The sequence below is a fragment of the Phacochoerus africanus genome, chromosome 8 (genome assembly GCF_016906955.1).
Source record: "Phacochoerus africanus isolate WHEZ1 chromosome 8, ROS_Pafr_v1, whole genome shotgun sequence".
NCBI lineage: Eukaryota > Metazoa > Chordata > Mammalia > Artiodactyla > Suidae > Phacochoerus > Phacochoerus africanus.
The window spans coordinates 152,692,158-152,709,314 of NC_062551.1; the positions used below are offsets into that span (position 1 = coordinate 152,692,158).

The window sequence follows — 17,157 nt, forward strand, 5'->3', positions numbered from 1 at the left end:
CCTCGTAGTAGTTACTAGACAAATGTTTGTTTCACTGTAAATGCCTAGACATAGCTGACACCCCTACACAGGGGTTGGGAAGGCTGGCAGTGAGGAAGCAGTGCACATAGGCTTTACTATTGTAGTTGTATGTCTGACTCTGACCAGGAGACACAAAGTCATTAGCAAATATTTATTGAGTAACTGAGTATGTTTTCAATGCCAAGCACTGTGTTTGGGTTGAGGGCTACAACAACCAAGTATGGAGAGATTTGGTCTCTGCTCTTATGGAGCCAAGAATTCACCAACCCAAATGAGGAAAATGGTCCACAAGCAGAAAAAACAAACAAGATTTAGAGCCAAAAGGACCTTCATGAGAACCCAGTCCTGGTACCTATGGACAAGTCATTTCATCTCTTTGAGGCTTGTTTTTTTTTTTTTAAATCTATAAAACACAGCAAACAGTAATATTTAACTCACAAGGCCATATCACTGATCAAATAAAGAAAACATACATCTAAGTCATATAAGCTGTAAAGCAAAATACAAAATACAGCATGATAACAATAGCTGACATTTATTAAATGTTATTAGGTATCAGGTCAAGGCTTTTTTCTTTTTGGCCTGTTTTTTAAAATTACTTGGGTGGACTATAAAACAAGGGATACAGCACATATTTGGCATAAATCAACTATGCAAATGCAGGCATAAGGAAAAGAATCACTGGGCAGGTAAAAGAAGGCAGGCCATCGGCCTCAACACTCCAAATATTTAGTTACAAGCTCAGTTTATGGGAAGACCACCCTGGAGAGAAAATCCACAACAGATGCCCTAACACCAGATGACAATACTGTCCACAGTGCTCAAAGGCTGAGAGGAATCTGGTTCGAAAGTAATAGGGCCCTGATATAAACATTCTAAAAGAGAGCCTGTTTGATTCAGTTGTGGCATCTTGGATTTTCTTTGGGATAAAGGAAGAAACTTAAAGGAGTTAGTCACCTCAGAGTACAAAGACCCAGGGGAGGGACCCAGAGGAGTTAGTGCTTGAATTGAAAGGCTTTGCTTTGCACACAGAATAAGCTGTGACTCAAGGAAACAGACTGCAGCCAAGGGGTGGTTCTGGGGTGGAAAGGCATAGTAATACTCCAAACTTCCCTTTCTACAACAGGGAAGAGAAAATTAACCTACACTCCATGGGCAGTGGATCTTTACTTAGGAACACAACTATGGACAGACACCCAGCAATGAAAAATGGCATGAGAAATAATTTAATAAGCTCATCCCTTCATCCATCCATCCGTTAAAATATTTACAGAGTTATCAGTGTTGGATGCTAAGCAATGCCCCAGAGGCCAGGGAGAAGGAAATACAGGAGGTGTTCCAGAGTGTAATAAATTCCAGGGTCGAGATAAAGGAAGGATGCCATAGAGGACAGAGGGCAGGACACTCATCACCATGTGATGGAGAAAAGTTAAGGAAGGTTTCCTGGAGTTTGAAGGATCAGTATAAGATTCCCCAAGTGAAGAAGGAAATGATTATAAGTTTGCCAGGCAGAAGGAAAGGGCTTCAGCAGAGACCCAGAGTGTAAAAGAAAACCCATACAGCATCCTGAGGTCCACTGACCAAAAAATTCATCATCTGGAAAGTCTTTCCATTTCTCTAAGCGTTTTGTTATAGGAAAACTCACGATGGGCTCTGCGAACAGACTCCCATAGCCTGCGTCTCAAATCCAGAGGGGTAGTTCTGGAAAAGGAAATGGGGAAACAGGCCGGGTAGAGACCCCTGAGAAACAAAGGGCACTCACCCCTTCTCAAGGGGCAGCCCCTATGCATCCCTGGCCAATTCTTTCCACGTGGGAATGTGACCCCAGGATGGCCAAGTCCTTTTGTTATTTTCTCAAGAGAAGCGGAAAAATCTGGATTTTAATGTGAAATTTCTTTCATTTTCAAATGTTGGACACTCGTTCAAAAATGAATTTATTTTCAAGCACAGGGTGGGGCCGAGAAAACCCATCTGGGGACCAGATTCAGCCTGTGGGCTGCTAGCCCGTAAAGCTACACGCAGGCAGAAACAAACATCCTTTGAGAACAGGCAATAGAGCCAAGGGATGGAGCCCAGGAGCTGGAGGGGGGCTGGACTTGGTAAGAACTCTGGCTCTACCACTTACTTGTTGTGTAGCTTTGGGGATGCTACTTAAGCCCTGTGGGTCTTGTTTTCCCCATCTGTACAATGGGATAATAATACTCTGTCACTGAGGAGCTTAGATGAAATACTGCATGTAAAGCCCCTAAAACGGTACAGATTATTTAGGAAAATAATCCCAAGGGAGGAAAAAAAAACATGCTAAATAATCAAGTATTGTCAATCAGAAAGGTTAGCTGGGACTATGAGATTATTTTTTAATGGAAAAGTACTAAGAGGTAATCAAAGCATGAGCTTTGTGCTGTAACACAAACAGTGGCAAACTATTTCAACCATGCAGAGTATCTCATTATTGGTTTCTGCATATACAGCCAGTTTTTTTCCGTACTGCAAATTTCTTAAAACAAATGCATTTATAAGACTGTGCAGTCTTGTCATTTTTTTTTCCCTTTAACATTATAGCAATAGCGTAAATGTTACTGATGTTATACAAATATTTATTATCTTACCCAGCACATGTGCCAGGATTTTTTTTTTCAAGTCATAAAAAAGATCATGTCACACTCATGTTTAAAATCCATCAACCATTTCCCACTGCTCTTAGAATAAAATCCAAATTCCTGCCCAGGGCCTCAAGGTTATACAGGATCAGCCCTTGGTCATTTCTGCAATCCCCTCCTGCCACTCTCTGCCTTGCTCATACACCTTCAGCCCTGCTGACCTCCTACACTGAGCTCACAAGTACTTTCCTCCCCTCACTGCATCTGTTCCTCCTTCCTCCTAAAAATCCCATCATTTTTATTAACCCAAACCTCTCAAGAGAACGCACTAGCCATGCCAAATCAGTTCATCTGTGTTTCCTCTTCATGGTATTTTCCAGAAAACAAAATCACCTTGTATATATCTTTTTTTTTTTTCCTGATTTTCTGCCTCTCTGCACTAGAACCTAAGTTCCCAGAAGCCTACCCAGGGCCCCCATCTGTCTTGCTCACCTTGGCATCCCCAGTGCCCAGCAAGGTGCCCATCACATGGGAGACACTCAGACAATATTTTTTTAGTGAAACAAATGAACCCACCACCCATTGTTCCCAGCCTCCGATTCTCCTGAAGTCATCACTTCAAAGTTTCTTCCCTGAACTTGTTTATTCAAACCCTACAAGGCAAACACCTGAAGAGGCAGTAGAGTGAAGTGGTGATAAGCCCATTCTGCGGGTCTGAAACGCTAAGGTTCAAACCCCAGTCTTGCCATTTATTAGCTGAATGATCTTAGGCAAGTTGTTAACATCTCTGGAGCTGTTCTGTCATCTATAAAAGATGAGACTTATTTCATATGATGGATGTGAGGATTAGATAAGTTGCACATGGATACAATGCTCAGACAAGTGCTAGATATATAATAAGCACTATATACACATTACCTACTGATTGTATCCATTTCCTTATTCTGCTATTATTGCTTAGTCCAATAAAACTGTAATTTCATGAATTACAGAAGTGGCAGAGACCACTTCTGGGTTCCCATGGTAAATAGCATAGGCTCTCATAGGAGGGGGACAGGGGATGGAGCAGTTTGTATGGTTCTGGATGTACACATACTTACATAGTATGAGACTGGCAGTAAGTCATTTAACTTTTTTGAGCCTCAGTGTCCTCATTCATAAAGAGAAATAATATCTATCACACAGGACTAGTGTAAAGTTTAAACAAAATAATCCTTATGGAATAAAATAATTCTGGGCTAGAGGCATTGGCGAATATTTAGAGAAACAAGTAAAAGGTATTCGGTAAGTCATTTGCTTTACAGTTCAAAGCTGGCTGCCTTTTCGTATAGGATGTGGATGATTCAAATAAATGAATGACTCAAAAAATATGTTTTATACTCTTCTACTATTTTCTATGATTGTCCTTGACAAGTCTGTGGTCATTTTTAGATGCTTTCCTTAGTTACTATTCGAACAGGAAAAACACACTTATTACAGCCAGCTACATGATATAAGATATTTTAGTGTTTAAAATTCTCTCACTTGGTGATAGGCTGTTACTGACATTCCTATCAGTAGAGACAAACATTTGAAAACACCCTGGAAGTGAGAAATTACTATTTGAATATCTACTGTATAAGACATTTTACAAGCATCTGACTAGATTACAGTTATTCCACAAAGCTGATATTATTATATTCATTTTACAACTATGCATACTGAGACTCAGATAAGTTGATTTAGCCTAAGGTTGAAAAATTGGTAAATGGTGGAGAAAGATGCAAATCCAAGTGTGTTTGGCTTCTAATCCTGTGCTTTTTTTTTTTTTTTTAATTGTTGTTACAGACTATGTTCTATCCTCCAAAGTTCCTCACTCTCTCATATTAGCTCTATTGTTAAGATCTGATGAATGTAGATACATAATATCAGGCTTACGCATGCAATTTAAAGCCAGCGTAACTACCAGAGAACCCAGAGAAAGATTATTGTTTCCACCATATTGCCATTAAAAAAGAAAGGGTGTGTTTCCCAGGAAAGAACTTCCTTTGTTTATCTTTCATAAGGTTTCAAAATGGGAGCCCTAAAGAAAATAGATGTTACTATATCATCAAGAAGAAGGAAAGAGTAAGGCCAGTCAAGGCACTAAAAGTAAGCTGGAGGAAGCCTCTTATTTTTACAGAGGGGATAACAACTAGGCGTTCCTGATGTCTAACAGAGCTTTCTTTTCAATAGTTCCTACGGCAAAGCATTCAAATGACACTTTCCACAGCTGCCAGGAAGTTATCAAACCACCTCTCTGGGCACCCAAACTCCCGAGTTCCTCCCAAGAATCTACATACACAGGAAAAAGCACATTAGAACCAATCAGAGAGTCATTTACTCGTTTTCCCAATATGTGAGCAGGGGAACGAAAGCAGAGGGCATGGACTGAGGAGAGGAAAGGGGTGCTTATATTTCCTAAACCCATAAACAAAACCCTCTGACATTCCAGCCAGTTGGTCCCAGACCTCTGGAACGAACAAGGAAAATCACCAACTCTAAAATGATGGGCTTTCTGCTCTGCTGACAATGGCGAAAAAAGAGAAAATGAGTTAAAAGACAGATTGGAATATCTCCACACATCCCGTACAAGCCAGTTAATTATCTTCCATTAACACGGAGCTGTCAGGATCCACAACAGCCCGTTAACTTCCTTGACCTTCCTCAGTCTGCACCTTGTTACCCTATGATGTTTCATGTTTATAAAGATAGGAGACTCCAGCTGTTCCAGCCTGACAGAACTTAATTTACATTTGGCCTTCATTAAGATGAGAGTCAGAATCATTGAGACCAAATGGAAAAGTCAGACTGCTGGGGGTTATGAAAAATTCAAATGGTATGTTTCCTTTTATCTGACAATTCTTATTAAGGAGACATACATCAACCCAAAACACACAAACCTTAAGTGTAAAGGACACGATTAAAATTCCATATTGTGGAACTAGGACCTGAGTGACTTCGTCCGAGAGCTATGGTGGTCCTCGTAGATCACTCCCGGCTTCCAGGAGGTCTGAACTCTAAATGCTACTCACCTCCCTCTGACCTCTGACTCCAGGCTAAGGACAAGGAGCACCTGAGTGACAGCAATGCTGAAATGAGTAGTCAACTTTGCCTCCTCCCTCTAGCTCACCTCTCATGGCCAATCAGCCTCAATGTCCTGCTGACATTAACGCCTAACAATTTTTGGAACCCATCTCCTCTCCATCCCACAGTGCCTAATTTAGGTCATCACACTTCACACCTGTGAAATAGCTTTCGCCCCTTACTGAGCCACTCAAATCATTCAAAAAACATTCACTGAGCACCTACTTTTAGCCATGCATTAGGTTAGGGTTGGGGAAATAGCAATGAACAAAAAAGATATCTCCATCCTCCTATGGATTACAATGGTTAGAGAGGGCGAGTTTTATACAAATCATCATACAAATTGCCATGTCATTGCAATTTATGAAAGATACAGTGAAGTAAATTTAAGAGTATGATGACAAGAGACATCTGATTTATGTGAGGGTCAGGAAAGGCTTTTTTAAGGATGTGGCAATAAAGCTGAGACCCACATGATGAGTTAGAATCAATGGTGAGTAGAGGGAAGATTATTCAAGCAGAAGGCAAGGCATCATAACACAGTCAAGACCAGGGGTCTTTATGGTCAGCAGAGGAAACCACGGGGGTGAGGGATAAACTAAGAGGCTGCGAATAATATATATACACACTATTATATATCAAATAGATAACTAACAAGGACCTACTGTACAGCACAGGGAAATCTACTTAATATTCTGTAATAATCTACTTGGGAAAAAATCTGAAAAAGAATGGATATAGGTATAACTGATTCACTTTGCTGTACACCTGAAACTAACACAACATTGTAAGCCAACTATATTCTAATAAAATTAAAAAAAAAATACCATGGGTCACCATACTTTTCCTCTAATGGTCCAGAGAAAAAATATTTTTAGCTTTTTTTTTTTTTTTGGTCTTTTTTGTGATTTCTAGGGCTGCTCCCGCGGCATATGGAAATTCCCAGGCTAGGGGTTGAATCAGAGGTGTAGCCGTCAGCCTACACCAGAGCCACAGCAACACTGGATCCGAGCCACATCTGCAACCCATACCACAGCTCACGGCAATGCCGGATTCTTAACCCACTGAGCAAGGCCAGGGATCGAACCCACAGCCTCATGGTTCCTAGTTGGATTCGTTAACCACTGCGCCATGACGGGAACTCCAAGAAAATATTTTTAGCTTTATAGGCCATGCAGTGTCCATCTCAAATACTCAGCTCTATCACCATAGTGCAAAAGCACCAGAGACAGTGCATAAATGAGCAAGCATGGCTGGGTTCCAATAAAACTTTGTTTATGGCCACTCCATTTTAAATTTCATATCATTTTCACAGGTCACAAAATAGGACTGTCTTTCAACTCTTTTTTCAAATATCTGAAAATGTAAAACTCATTTACACTCTTAGCTTGTGAGACATCTAAAAACAGGCGGCAGGGAGTTCCCATTGTGGCACACCAGAAATGATTCCGACTTGTATCCATGAGGATGCAGGTTTGATCCCTGGCCTTGCTCAGTGGGTCCACAATCTGGCATTGCTGTGGCTGTAGTGTAGGCCAGCAGCTGTAGTTGGAATTCGACCCCTAGCCTGGAAACTTTCATATGCCCCCGGGGTGGCCCTTAAAAAAAAAAAGGCAAAAAACAAACAAATAAATAAAAACATGTGGCAGGACAGATGTGGCCCATGGGCCATAACTTGCCAACCCCTAGTCAAGACCCTGAGGTGGTAAAGAGCTAGTGTGCTTGAGGCACACTCACCCTGAGTGGATCCCTGTGGATGGCTCAGAGTGAGCAAAGTGAGGGATACACATAAGTGGCGCGGGGGTGTGTGGGTGTGTCTGTGAAAATGACATCATATACCATATTCTGGGCCACATTACAAATCTTCATGTTTATCCTAAGAGCAAAAGCAAGGCCAACTACAAACTATAATCAGGAAAGTAAGAAAACTGATTCTTAATCTCCCCACCCACATTTCCTTACTCCTAATCCAATCTCTTCACCCTGCCAAAGTTATCAAAGACATTCCCTCCCCGGCGTAACGACCATCAGCTCTCTCTCTCACCAAATAGGCCCTTAACAAACTGAGCCCCGGCTACCCTCCTACTACACTAAGGAAGCAGCTCACATACCCACGTACCTACCATAATGAACCACAGTCTCTCTAGAATATCCTTCGTGTCTCCTCTATGATAGCCCTGCACTGACTACAAAGAAGGTGCTCAAGAAGGCCTTGACATTGCACCAGTAACCACCTGCCCCATCAGAACAGCTCTTCCTTACCTGTGGCCAAGAAAGGTGATAGAGCTAACCCACTTGTTCTTCTGCACCATGTTTAAGTTGGCTTCTTTAAGTTGAAGAACACCACTGCCTTCGTTCCTGGTCCTTCCTGACGTGGCATGCTTTACAGAGGATTTCAATACTGCATGACTAATGGGATGGGCCGGGATTTGGAGACCAGTACACGTGGGTTTAAATTCTGGCTCTATCATCTGTTTGGGGAATGTCACATAACCCTCACTCTCAGCCTCAGTTTCCCATGTGATCTACCAAGCAGGGCTTGTCTGGATTAAGTCAATTAAAGCCTACTGAACACACAGCACAGTGTGGGGAAGGGGAGAGCAATTTTACTTTCTGGTTTGTACTTCAGGATATTTTTGGACGAAGTTTTCAAACTGATCCTGTCCAACTCTCTCAATTTATAGATGGAAAAAGTGAAGCCCACAACAAGAATTGCTTTGCCTAGGAGTTCCCATCATGCTCAGTGGAAAGAAATCTGACTAGCATCCATGAGGACGCAGGTTTGATCCCTCGCTCAGTGGGTTAAGGACCTGGCAGTGCTGTGAGCTGTGGTGTAGGCTGGCAGCTGCAGCTCTGATTCAACCTAGCCTGGGGACCTCCATGTGCCACCCGTGCAGCTCTAAAAAAAAAAAAAAGAATTGCTTTTCCCAAAATCATATAGGGTGATGCTAGTAGTGTCAGAATTAGGATCCTGAGATCCCCAGTTCCTAAAACACTCTGTTTTCAAACTCCTAGCAAATATGGAAATCTTCCTATGAATTAAAACTTAAAACATAGCTCAATATGCTAAACAAATAACAAGCCAGGACTGCTCTCATTAGAGATGCTCTTTATGCTTCTCTCTTTTGCCCCACAATGGCCAACCAAGGACACCCTCTTGGCTCCCTCCGAGCCCATATTTGAGTTGCTGAATATTGTTTCTGCAAATTAGAACTTACAACATAGGGAATTCCTGTAGTGGCTGAGTGGAAACGAATGTGACTAGCATCCATGAGGATGCAGATTCCATCCCTGGCCTCATTCAGTGGGTTAAGGATCTGGCATTGCTGTGAGCTGTGGTGTAGGTCGCAGACATGCCTCGGATCTGGCGTTGCTGTGGCTGTGCATAGGCTGGCAGCTACAGCTCCAATCTGAATCCCTAGCCTGGGAAATTCCATATGCCGTGGGTGCTGCCCTAAAAAAAAAAAGACAAAGACAAAAAAAACTTACAACATAGCTCAATATGCTGAACAAATAACAAGTCAAGCCTGCCCTGAGTAGTGATGCCCTTTTTGCGTCTCCCTGTTGCCTCGGGATGGCGATCCAAGGACACCTTCTCAGCACGGTTAAACTCCCTCCAACTGCGTATTTGAGTAACTGAAGATTCAGCCCTTCTGAAACCTCGGAGCCTGTACATGAATCATGCCGGGGCTTATCACTGGATGGAGTCTCTCCTCACCAGACCACCTAGGGGTTTTCAGGTCCCTGAAGCTCCTGAGGACTCAAACTTTCTCACACCTCCATCTCTACCGGGAACCATAAAGCTGACATCACCATTCTCCGCACTTCATAAATGCTCCTAACATCTGGAAACGGGAACCGCCTGCAAGTGCTTTGTCCACAGATCACCTTATCACACTAGGACACAGAAAGTCATGTTCAGGTAAGGAGAGAAAGGCATTCTTTAAAATGCCACCAAGGCAAGAGATTAATCATTGGGGGCTAACAGTAATATAGAGAAAGAAGGCTCCGGCCAGGAGATCTGGACTTGAATCCCGACTTTGCCACTTTCTAATGGGAATGGTAATTAACTTCTCTGAACTTCAGCAGAGTACAAGATATTAAGAGAATCAATTTCAGAGTCAGTCAGTTTTAGGTTCAGTCACTTCTGGTTCTGTTGCATATGCATTAAGTCATACTGGGTGAGGTGACGAAGCTCTTTTAGCTTTAGTTTTTACAAAACACAGACAAAAGAAAAAAATCTACTTTATAGGAGTGCTGTTAGGATTCAGAGAGATAATCTGTGTCAAATACTTATCACCGCACCTTACGTGAGTTAAGCATATAAAAGCAGAATGACTTAACTGCAACCTAATCAATAAAATGGGATCAACCTTCCTCAGAGAGTTGCTGGGAAAAAAATCAAGCATAACAGACTTTAGCTGGGTGCCTGGTACTGACAGATTCCATAAATGGCATCCTGTGCTATTATCAGTCATCTGTCCTTCACCCTACGCACTTACCTCTTTGAGCCACAGAAGCTTCGGCGCCTGCATTTCCACGGACATCACGCCCCCGACGTACTGAAGGACACTGTGCTTGGTTTCATTGATCCTGCGGACCTGACTGACTGCCCGGTGGTCCAGCCACATGATGATGTTTCGATGGGGATCCCCTGGCAAAAAACAAGGATGATGAGGACACAGGCACATCCTTATCCTTCTAACTCAAGCGTGTACGTTCGGTTTTCCCAAGGGCAGAAACCTGCACAGCCACTTGTAAAAATTTTACACATCAATAATGAACAAGTGAATGGATCACCACCAACACCAACTAGTACGCTCTTCCCAAACTTTAGATTTCCCTTCAAGAGATGTACTCTTTGAATACAGTGCCAAAGTAAACGTCTACATGAAAAATCAGTCAAGATCCACTGATGAATTATATTATCATTCATTCTCTCTCAACTTTTCCCCTTTTTTTCCTCTCCCTTCTATCCTAGTAAAACTCTCCTGAGTATATATACTCCAGAAAAAAGCCTATCAAAAATAATCGTAAAACAATACTTCATATTTTTAAGGTACATCTCCTTTAAATGTGGATAAATATTTCAGTGGTATAATATAGCAAATACATCTACATGATGGCTTTTTTCTGCTTATATTCATTCCCACTTCCTGTAGTCACTTTAATTAAAGTTCATTTAAGTGCTTTTTTCTAACTTGGCTGGTTGGAAGCACTGAAATATTTTCCATTTTGGAACCAGGCAGACCTAATGGGAAACACTTTCAGTAAAAGCAGAGATACTGAGAAGTTATTTAAGTTGTCTTAGCCCAAGTGTCCTTCTCTGTAAAATGGCAATAACAACAACTAATAACATATAAGGATGAATAGATTCTTCATTCACTGAACAAAAGATAATGTATATAAACGACACGGCAAGTACCTATCATACAGTCGGCCCTCAAGAGGAATAAATCATAGGAAACAGAATTTAAAACCACCTGAAAAGGAGCTTGGGCAGTGCCCCTTACACCTACCCCTACCATCCTGCAGCCCACACAGGATCTAACTGCTCCTTCGCCCTCCTCCAGCCTCTGCTAAATGCATCCTGCACTGATGGGCAAGCCAGTATTCTTTTTACAGTCCTCTATTTCCCTGGATAGCAAAAGGCAGAGAATAGCAATGAATATACCTGGGAGATTACAAACAAGAAAGATAAAAGGGGCCAAAAAAGTAACTGAGTCAGGCACTTCATACAGTATTTTATTTATTGGCCAAATACCTGCAGTAATTATATAATCTTGCTAATAACAAATGTTCATAAAGTGGCGTATTGTGTGTGTATGTGTGTGTCCGTCCCAAGCCCTATGCTAAACATTTTACACACATCTCATTTAATCCTCAAAACAACTTTGAAATCTAGGTCATTTTCACTGACACACGGACCCTGAGCTTGAGAGGCTGAAGACATGCCTGCTATCTCACAGCTGGGAAAAGCACAACGTGCGCTTTGAAAGGAGATCTGGGCAGAGAATGGATAAATAAATTAAAAGAAATTTAAACTTGAGCTACACATATCAACATGAATAATGATAGCAGCTGGGATATTTTTAAACACAATCCATACTGTTTGTTGTTGCGGGTGTACACACATGTGGTAATAGCACAGGAGAAACGTGTCTGTGAAAGCCAACTACAGAGGAATGGTCACCTGCTGGGCGGTTGGGGGGGGGCATGGACTGAACTTTTGAGTGTTCTTAAAAAAAATAAAATTAAAAAAAGGACTTGTGGCAAATATGGCAAAACTTTATCTTTCTATCCTCAGTAGTGGATACATGGGAAGCTGTTATCTTATTTTCCAAGTCTTTGAAAAAGAATGTTTAAAACTTACCAAAAACAAAAATAAAAAAAAAAAAAGTTAACCTAAGAAAACATCTCAACCTTAGAAATCTATACATAGAACTTCCATATGACCCCGCAATCCCACTCTTGGGCATCTATCTGGACAAAACTCTACTTAAAAGAGACACGACCCCTAGCCTGGGAACCTCCATATGCCGTGGGAGTGGCCCAAAGAAATAGCAAAAAGACAAAAAAAAAAAAAGAAAAAAGAAAAAGAAAAAGAAAAGGAGTTCCCGTCGTGGCGCAGTGGTTAACGAATCCGACTAGAAACCATGAGGTCGCGGGTTCGGTCCCTGCCCTTGCTTAGTGGGTTAACGATCCGGCGTTGCCGTGAGCTGTGGTGTAGGTTGCAGACGCGGCTCGGATCCCGCGTTGCTGTGGCTCTGGCGTAGGCCGGTGGCTGCAGCTCCGATTAGACCCCTAGCCTGGAAACCTCCATATGCCGCGGGAGCGGCCCAAGAAACAAGAAATAGCAACAACAACAACAACAACAACAAAAAGACAAAAAAAAAAAAAAGAGACACGTTCACCCGCATGTTCATTGCAGCACTATTCACAATAGCCAGGACATGGAAACAACCCAAATGTCCATCGACAGAGGATTGGATTCGGAAGAGGTGGTATATATACACAATGGAATGCTACTCAGCCATAAAAAAGAATGACATAATGCCATTTGCAGCAACATGGATGGAGCTAGAGAATCTCATACTGAGTGAAATGAGCCAGAAAGACAAAGACAAATACCATATGATATCACTTATAACTGGAATCTAATATCCAGCACAAATGAACATCTCCTCAGAAAAGAAAATCATGGACTTGGAGAAGAGACTTGTGGCTGCCTGATGGGAGGGGGAGGGAGTGGGAGGGATCGGGAGCTTGGGCTTATCAGACACAACTTAGAATAGATTTACAAGGAGATCCTGATGAGTAGCATTGAGAACTATGTCTAGATACTCATGTTGCAACAGAAGAAAGGCTGGGGGAAAAATGTAATTGTAATGTATACATGTAAGGATAACCTGACCCCCTTGCTGTACAGTGGGAAAATAAAAATTAAAAATAAATAAATAAATAAATAAAAATTAAAAAAAAAAAAAGAAAACATCTCAATTAGGTCATCCTCATAATGAGTCAAGGACTCCGCCACTGGTTTGCCAGCCCAGAAAGATTTCAGGGCCCACGAAAACTCCTCAAACAACAGTTACGCTCTGAAAATAAGAGAAAGTACATGAAACCTTCCAGAGACGCATCTAAGATTTTTTTTGGTAAACAGCTGAGTGATTCTACTGTACAACGAAACTGTTTCAACCTCTGGTTCTCAGCCCTCGTTGCACATTAGAATCTCATGGGATAGCTTTTAAAATACTGATGTCCATAGAGAACAGACTTGTGGTCGCCAAGGGGGAGGGGAGGGAGTGGGATGGACTGGGATTTGGAGTTAGTAGATGTAAACTATTGCATCTGGAGTGGATAAGCAATAGGTCCTGCTGGATAATACAGCGGGTCCTGCTGGATAACACAGGGACGATATCTAATCACTTGCAGTGGAACATGATGGAGGATAATATGAAAAAAAGAATGTATATATATATATGTGTAACTGGATCACTTTGCTGTACAGCAGAAACTGAGAGAACACTGTAAATCGATTATAACAAAAAATTTTTTTTAATTAAAAAATAAGACTTCCCGTCATGGCTCAGCAGAAACGAATCTAACATCCATGAGGACGCAGGTTCAATTGCTGGCCTTGCTCAGCGCATTAAGTATCCAGTATTGCCATGAGCTGTGGTGTAGGTCGCAGACATGCCCTGGATCCTGCATTGCTGTGGCTGTGGCATAGACAGGCAGCTGTAGCTCCAATTAGACCCCTAGCCTGGGAACTTCCATATGCCCCAGATGCGGCCCTAAAAAGACAAAAAATAAATAAAAAATAAAAATTAAAAAATAGAACAACATTAAAATTCTAAAGTGTTGGGGCATTAAATTTCTTAATAAATTTAGAGTTGGAAAGGATATGGTCAATAAAAAATAATCATCAAAAAAAATACTGAAATCCAAGTCCTATTCCAGAACTATCACGGAATCAGAATGTGGGTGTGTAGGCACACATGCGTGCACACACATATACACACACAGAATACGGGTATGCAGGTGTGTGTGTGTGGGGGGGGGGGACAATGTCAGTACTGCATCTCCCACACTGTATAGAATGTATCTGTAGCTGCTTCAAGACAAAAACACCTGTTGCTAAACTTTCAGCTGTAACGAACGACCAATCAGCCACTACTGCCTCTACCTAAAGAGGCTCTCAGGAAGACCCAAGGAGAATGGTGCAGAATGGATTACCTCACTATACTTATTACAGATATTAATAATTTGCTTTATAGACAACAACTTATAGAATTTATTCTTTTTGCGGGGCTTGTTGAAAAACCACAAATTAATGACTCCACTGCAAGTCCATTTAATCTTTTATTGAGCATCTGCTCCATGCTGGGTGCTGAGATGCCAGGAAGAACATGCCATAGTCCCAGCCCTTACAGAGCATGTACGTGGAAAAAAACATCTGTATGGAGTGATGACTGCCAGAACAGAAGTCCTGGACACGGAACAGGCAGAGGCGGGGCACAGAGAAGACCCCAGTTAGCCTGAGGCTGCACAGGGCTCTTCCAAGAGGCAGGAAAGCTTTAGGTTAGTCCTGAAAATGATCAGCCAATGGCTAGCCAGGCAAAGAAAGAGCGAGGAAGGAGTTGCTGCACAATAGACAGGTGAAAACAACAGAGTGCAGACCCAAGAAGACATCATATGTCAAGAGAATTAGAAACAATCATCAGAGCAGAGTTGGGATTACACAGTCAGTTTACCTTAGGGCAGCTTATTCATCCATATACTTATTCAGTTTCTACTGTGAACATCTCACAGGAGGTGCTCTAAGGATACTTGAAAGAAATGACTATGAATCAGAAAACCATTTCACCATTAGATGTCTGCTAGCCTAGGTAGTACCTTCCTCCCTGACCCTAAATTATCCCTGTTGGCTCTGCTCCCTCCCAGAGCTCCTGTGGCTGGAAGGATGTTAAGAGTTAAGGTCTGAGCTAGATGCACTGCATGAGGTAGGAAGTACATGGCAATGGCACCATGGTCCAACCCAGTGCTGCTCTGATTTTCAAAGGAAGAAAGATCAAACAAGAAAAGGTGAACAATGGGACTATTTCATCATGTTCAGTGTTCTTAAACTCTTTATTTTTTATTTTGTATTAAAGTATAGTAGAGTTACAATGTGGTGCCAATTTCTGCTGTACAGCAAAGTGACCCGGTCATACATATACGTACATCCTTTTTCTCACATTATTTTCCATCATGTTCTATCCCAAGAGATCAAACATAGTTCCCTGCGCTGCACAGTGGGACCTCATTGCTTATCCATTTGACGTGGTAGTTTGCATCTACGACCCCAAATTCCCCATCAATCCCATTCCCTCCCACCTCTCCCTTGGCAACCACAAGTTTGCTCTTCTGCTTCTCACAAATTACTCCCATTAACCAATCAAGAATTGGTCACTGTTGCCAGGTAGGCAGAAGTCCTTGAAGATCCTTTAATCTACCCTTACAATTCAAATTTCACTTTCCAGCACAAGCTAATCCATTTCAGATAAAATCTAACCTTAATAGAATCTGCTGAAAGGCAAGAAACTGGTGAGGGGCACCTGTTGCTGGATGCCTGTGATGAATAGGTACATTTTAACCTTTTAGGTGGAGTAATATTTTTTCAACACTTACAACTAGGGTTGCAACCTAGCTACCCTTTTCATACAAGAGCTGTTAACAGGAGGCAATTCAACGTACAATGAGAAAAAAGATAGCAACCAAGAGGGTGCTGGTGTAAGCAGATTTAACAAGGAACTCACTCATCCTCCACCTTGAAGTTCTTGCTACTAATGTTCTTGTTCCCAATGTTTAGCTGACGATTCATCCACACCCAGTGATTCTCCGCATACCAGAATCACTGAGAAAACTTTTTTAAAATACTGATGCCCTAGCCTCACCTCAAGCCAAGTAAATGCAAACCTTGCAGGTAAGGGTCACGAACTGGTGATTTTAAAAGATTCCCATTTGATTCTAATGTGACACTAGAGTTAACAACAACAACAAAAACCCACATGGTTTAGCATAATAGAATCTTTGGCGCCTTTGAAACTTAGGGCTCATGATATCTAGAGTCCCACCCAAACAGAGAATTCCTCCCAAAGTGTCCCTAATCGACCACCACCTGACCTGTGTTTAAAGCAGGCCAACAAAGAAGCACTGGCAGCATCCCCAAGTGGCTCGCTACGGCTGGCCACATCATGTAACTGGACAGTGCTTGCTGCTGCTGAGCTGAGGTCTGTGGGTTCAATCCCATTCCCTGGGTCCAGACAGGGGCTGTCCCCCGATCCTGGCCCAGAAAAAATGCCAACTAAGCTAGTGGTCAGTCAGTGAGAACAAAGACCACTCATATCTTTGAAGCCACACCACTTAAAAAGACAGGGCTTGGCACACAGAGAGTGCTAGTAAATGTGGCATCGTAAAAAAGAAAAAAAAAAGGGTATATATGTAAAAGATGGTCACCATTACCACTGTGCCCTCATCATTTATCCATCTGCATACTTTTCCAGGACAGGTAATTTACAAAAATCACTGTTCCATTCCATAAGAGTGAGACACTTCCCCCTAACTTAAGGAATTCATAATCAGATGGAAGAAACTTCTCTAAGCATTCAGGTATCAGGCTCCCACTTAATTCTCAAAGCAAAGCTACAGTTTCATTATTCCAATTATTTCAATTGTTTCAGAGGAGAAACAAGTAAAAGCGAGGTTAAGTGAATCACTCAAGGTGTCACAGCTGAGCAGGAGCAGGGCTGAGATGTGGGACTACCTAACTCCAATTCCCGGGAGTCTCAGTGTGCCCTAGTATCCACAGTCGCCAGTTAAGAAAGGCACTGCTCTAGCAGTGTCCATTACTAAGGATTCTTAAACATGGCCTAGCCCCAAACATGCT

At 42.0% G+C, this 17,157-nt stretch overlaps 1 protein-coding gene across 12 annotated transcripts in view; it reads right to left on the minus strand.

The window, feature by feature from the left end:
• Positions 1–17,157, minus strand: part of FGGY (FGGY carbohydrate kinase domain containing) — a 456,020-nt gene that overhangs the window by 400,920 nt on the left and 37,943 nt on the right. For all 12 annotated transcript variants that reach the window (XM_047788880.1, XM_047788885.1, XM_047788882.1 and 9 more), the window contains one exon: positions 10,229–10,380. In XM_047788880.1, the coding sequence (XP_047644836.1) occupies positions 10,229–10,380 (152 nt within the window). The remainder of the gene's footprint in view (positions 1–10,228; positions 10,381–17,157) is intronic.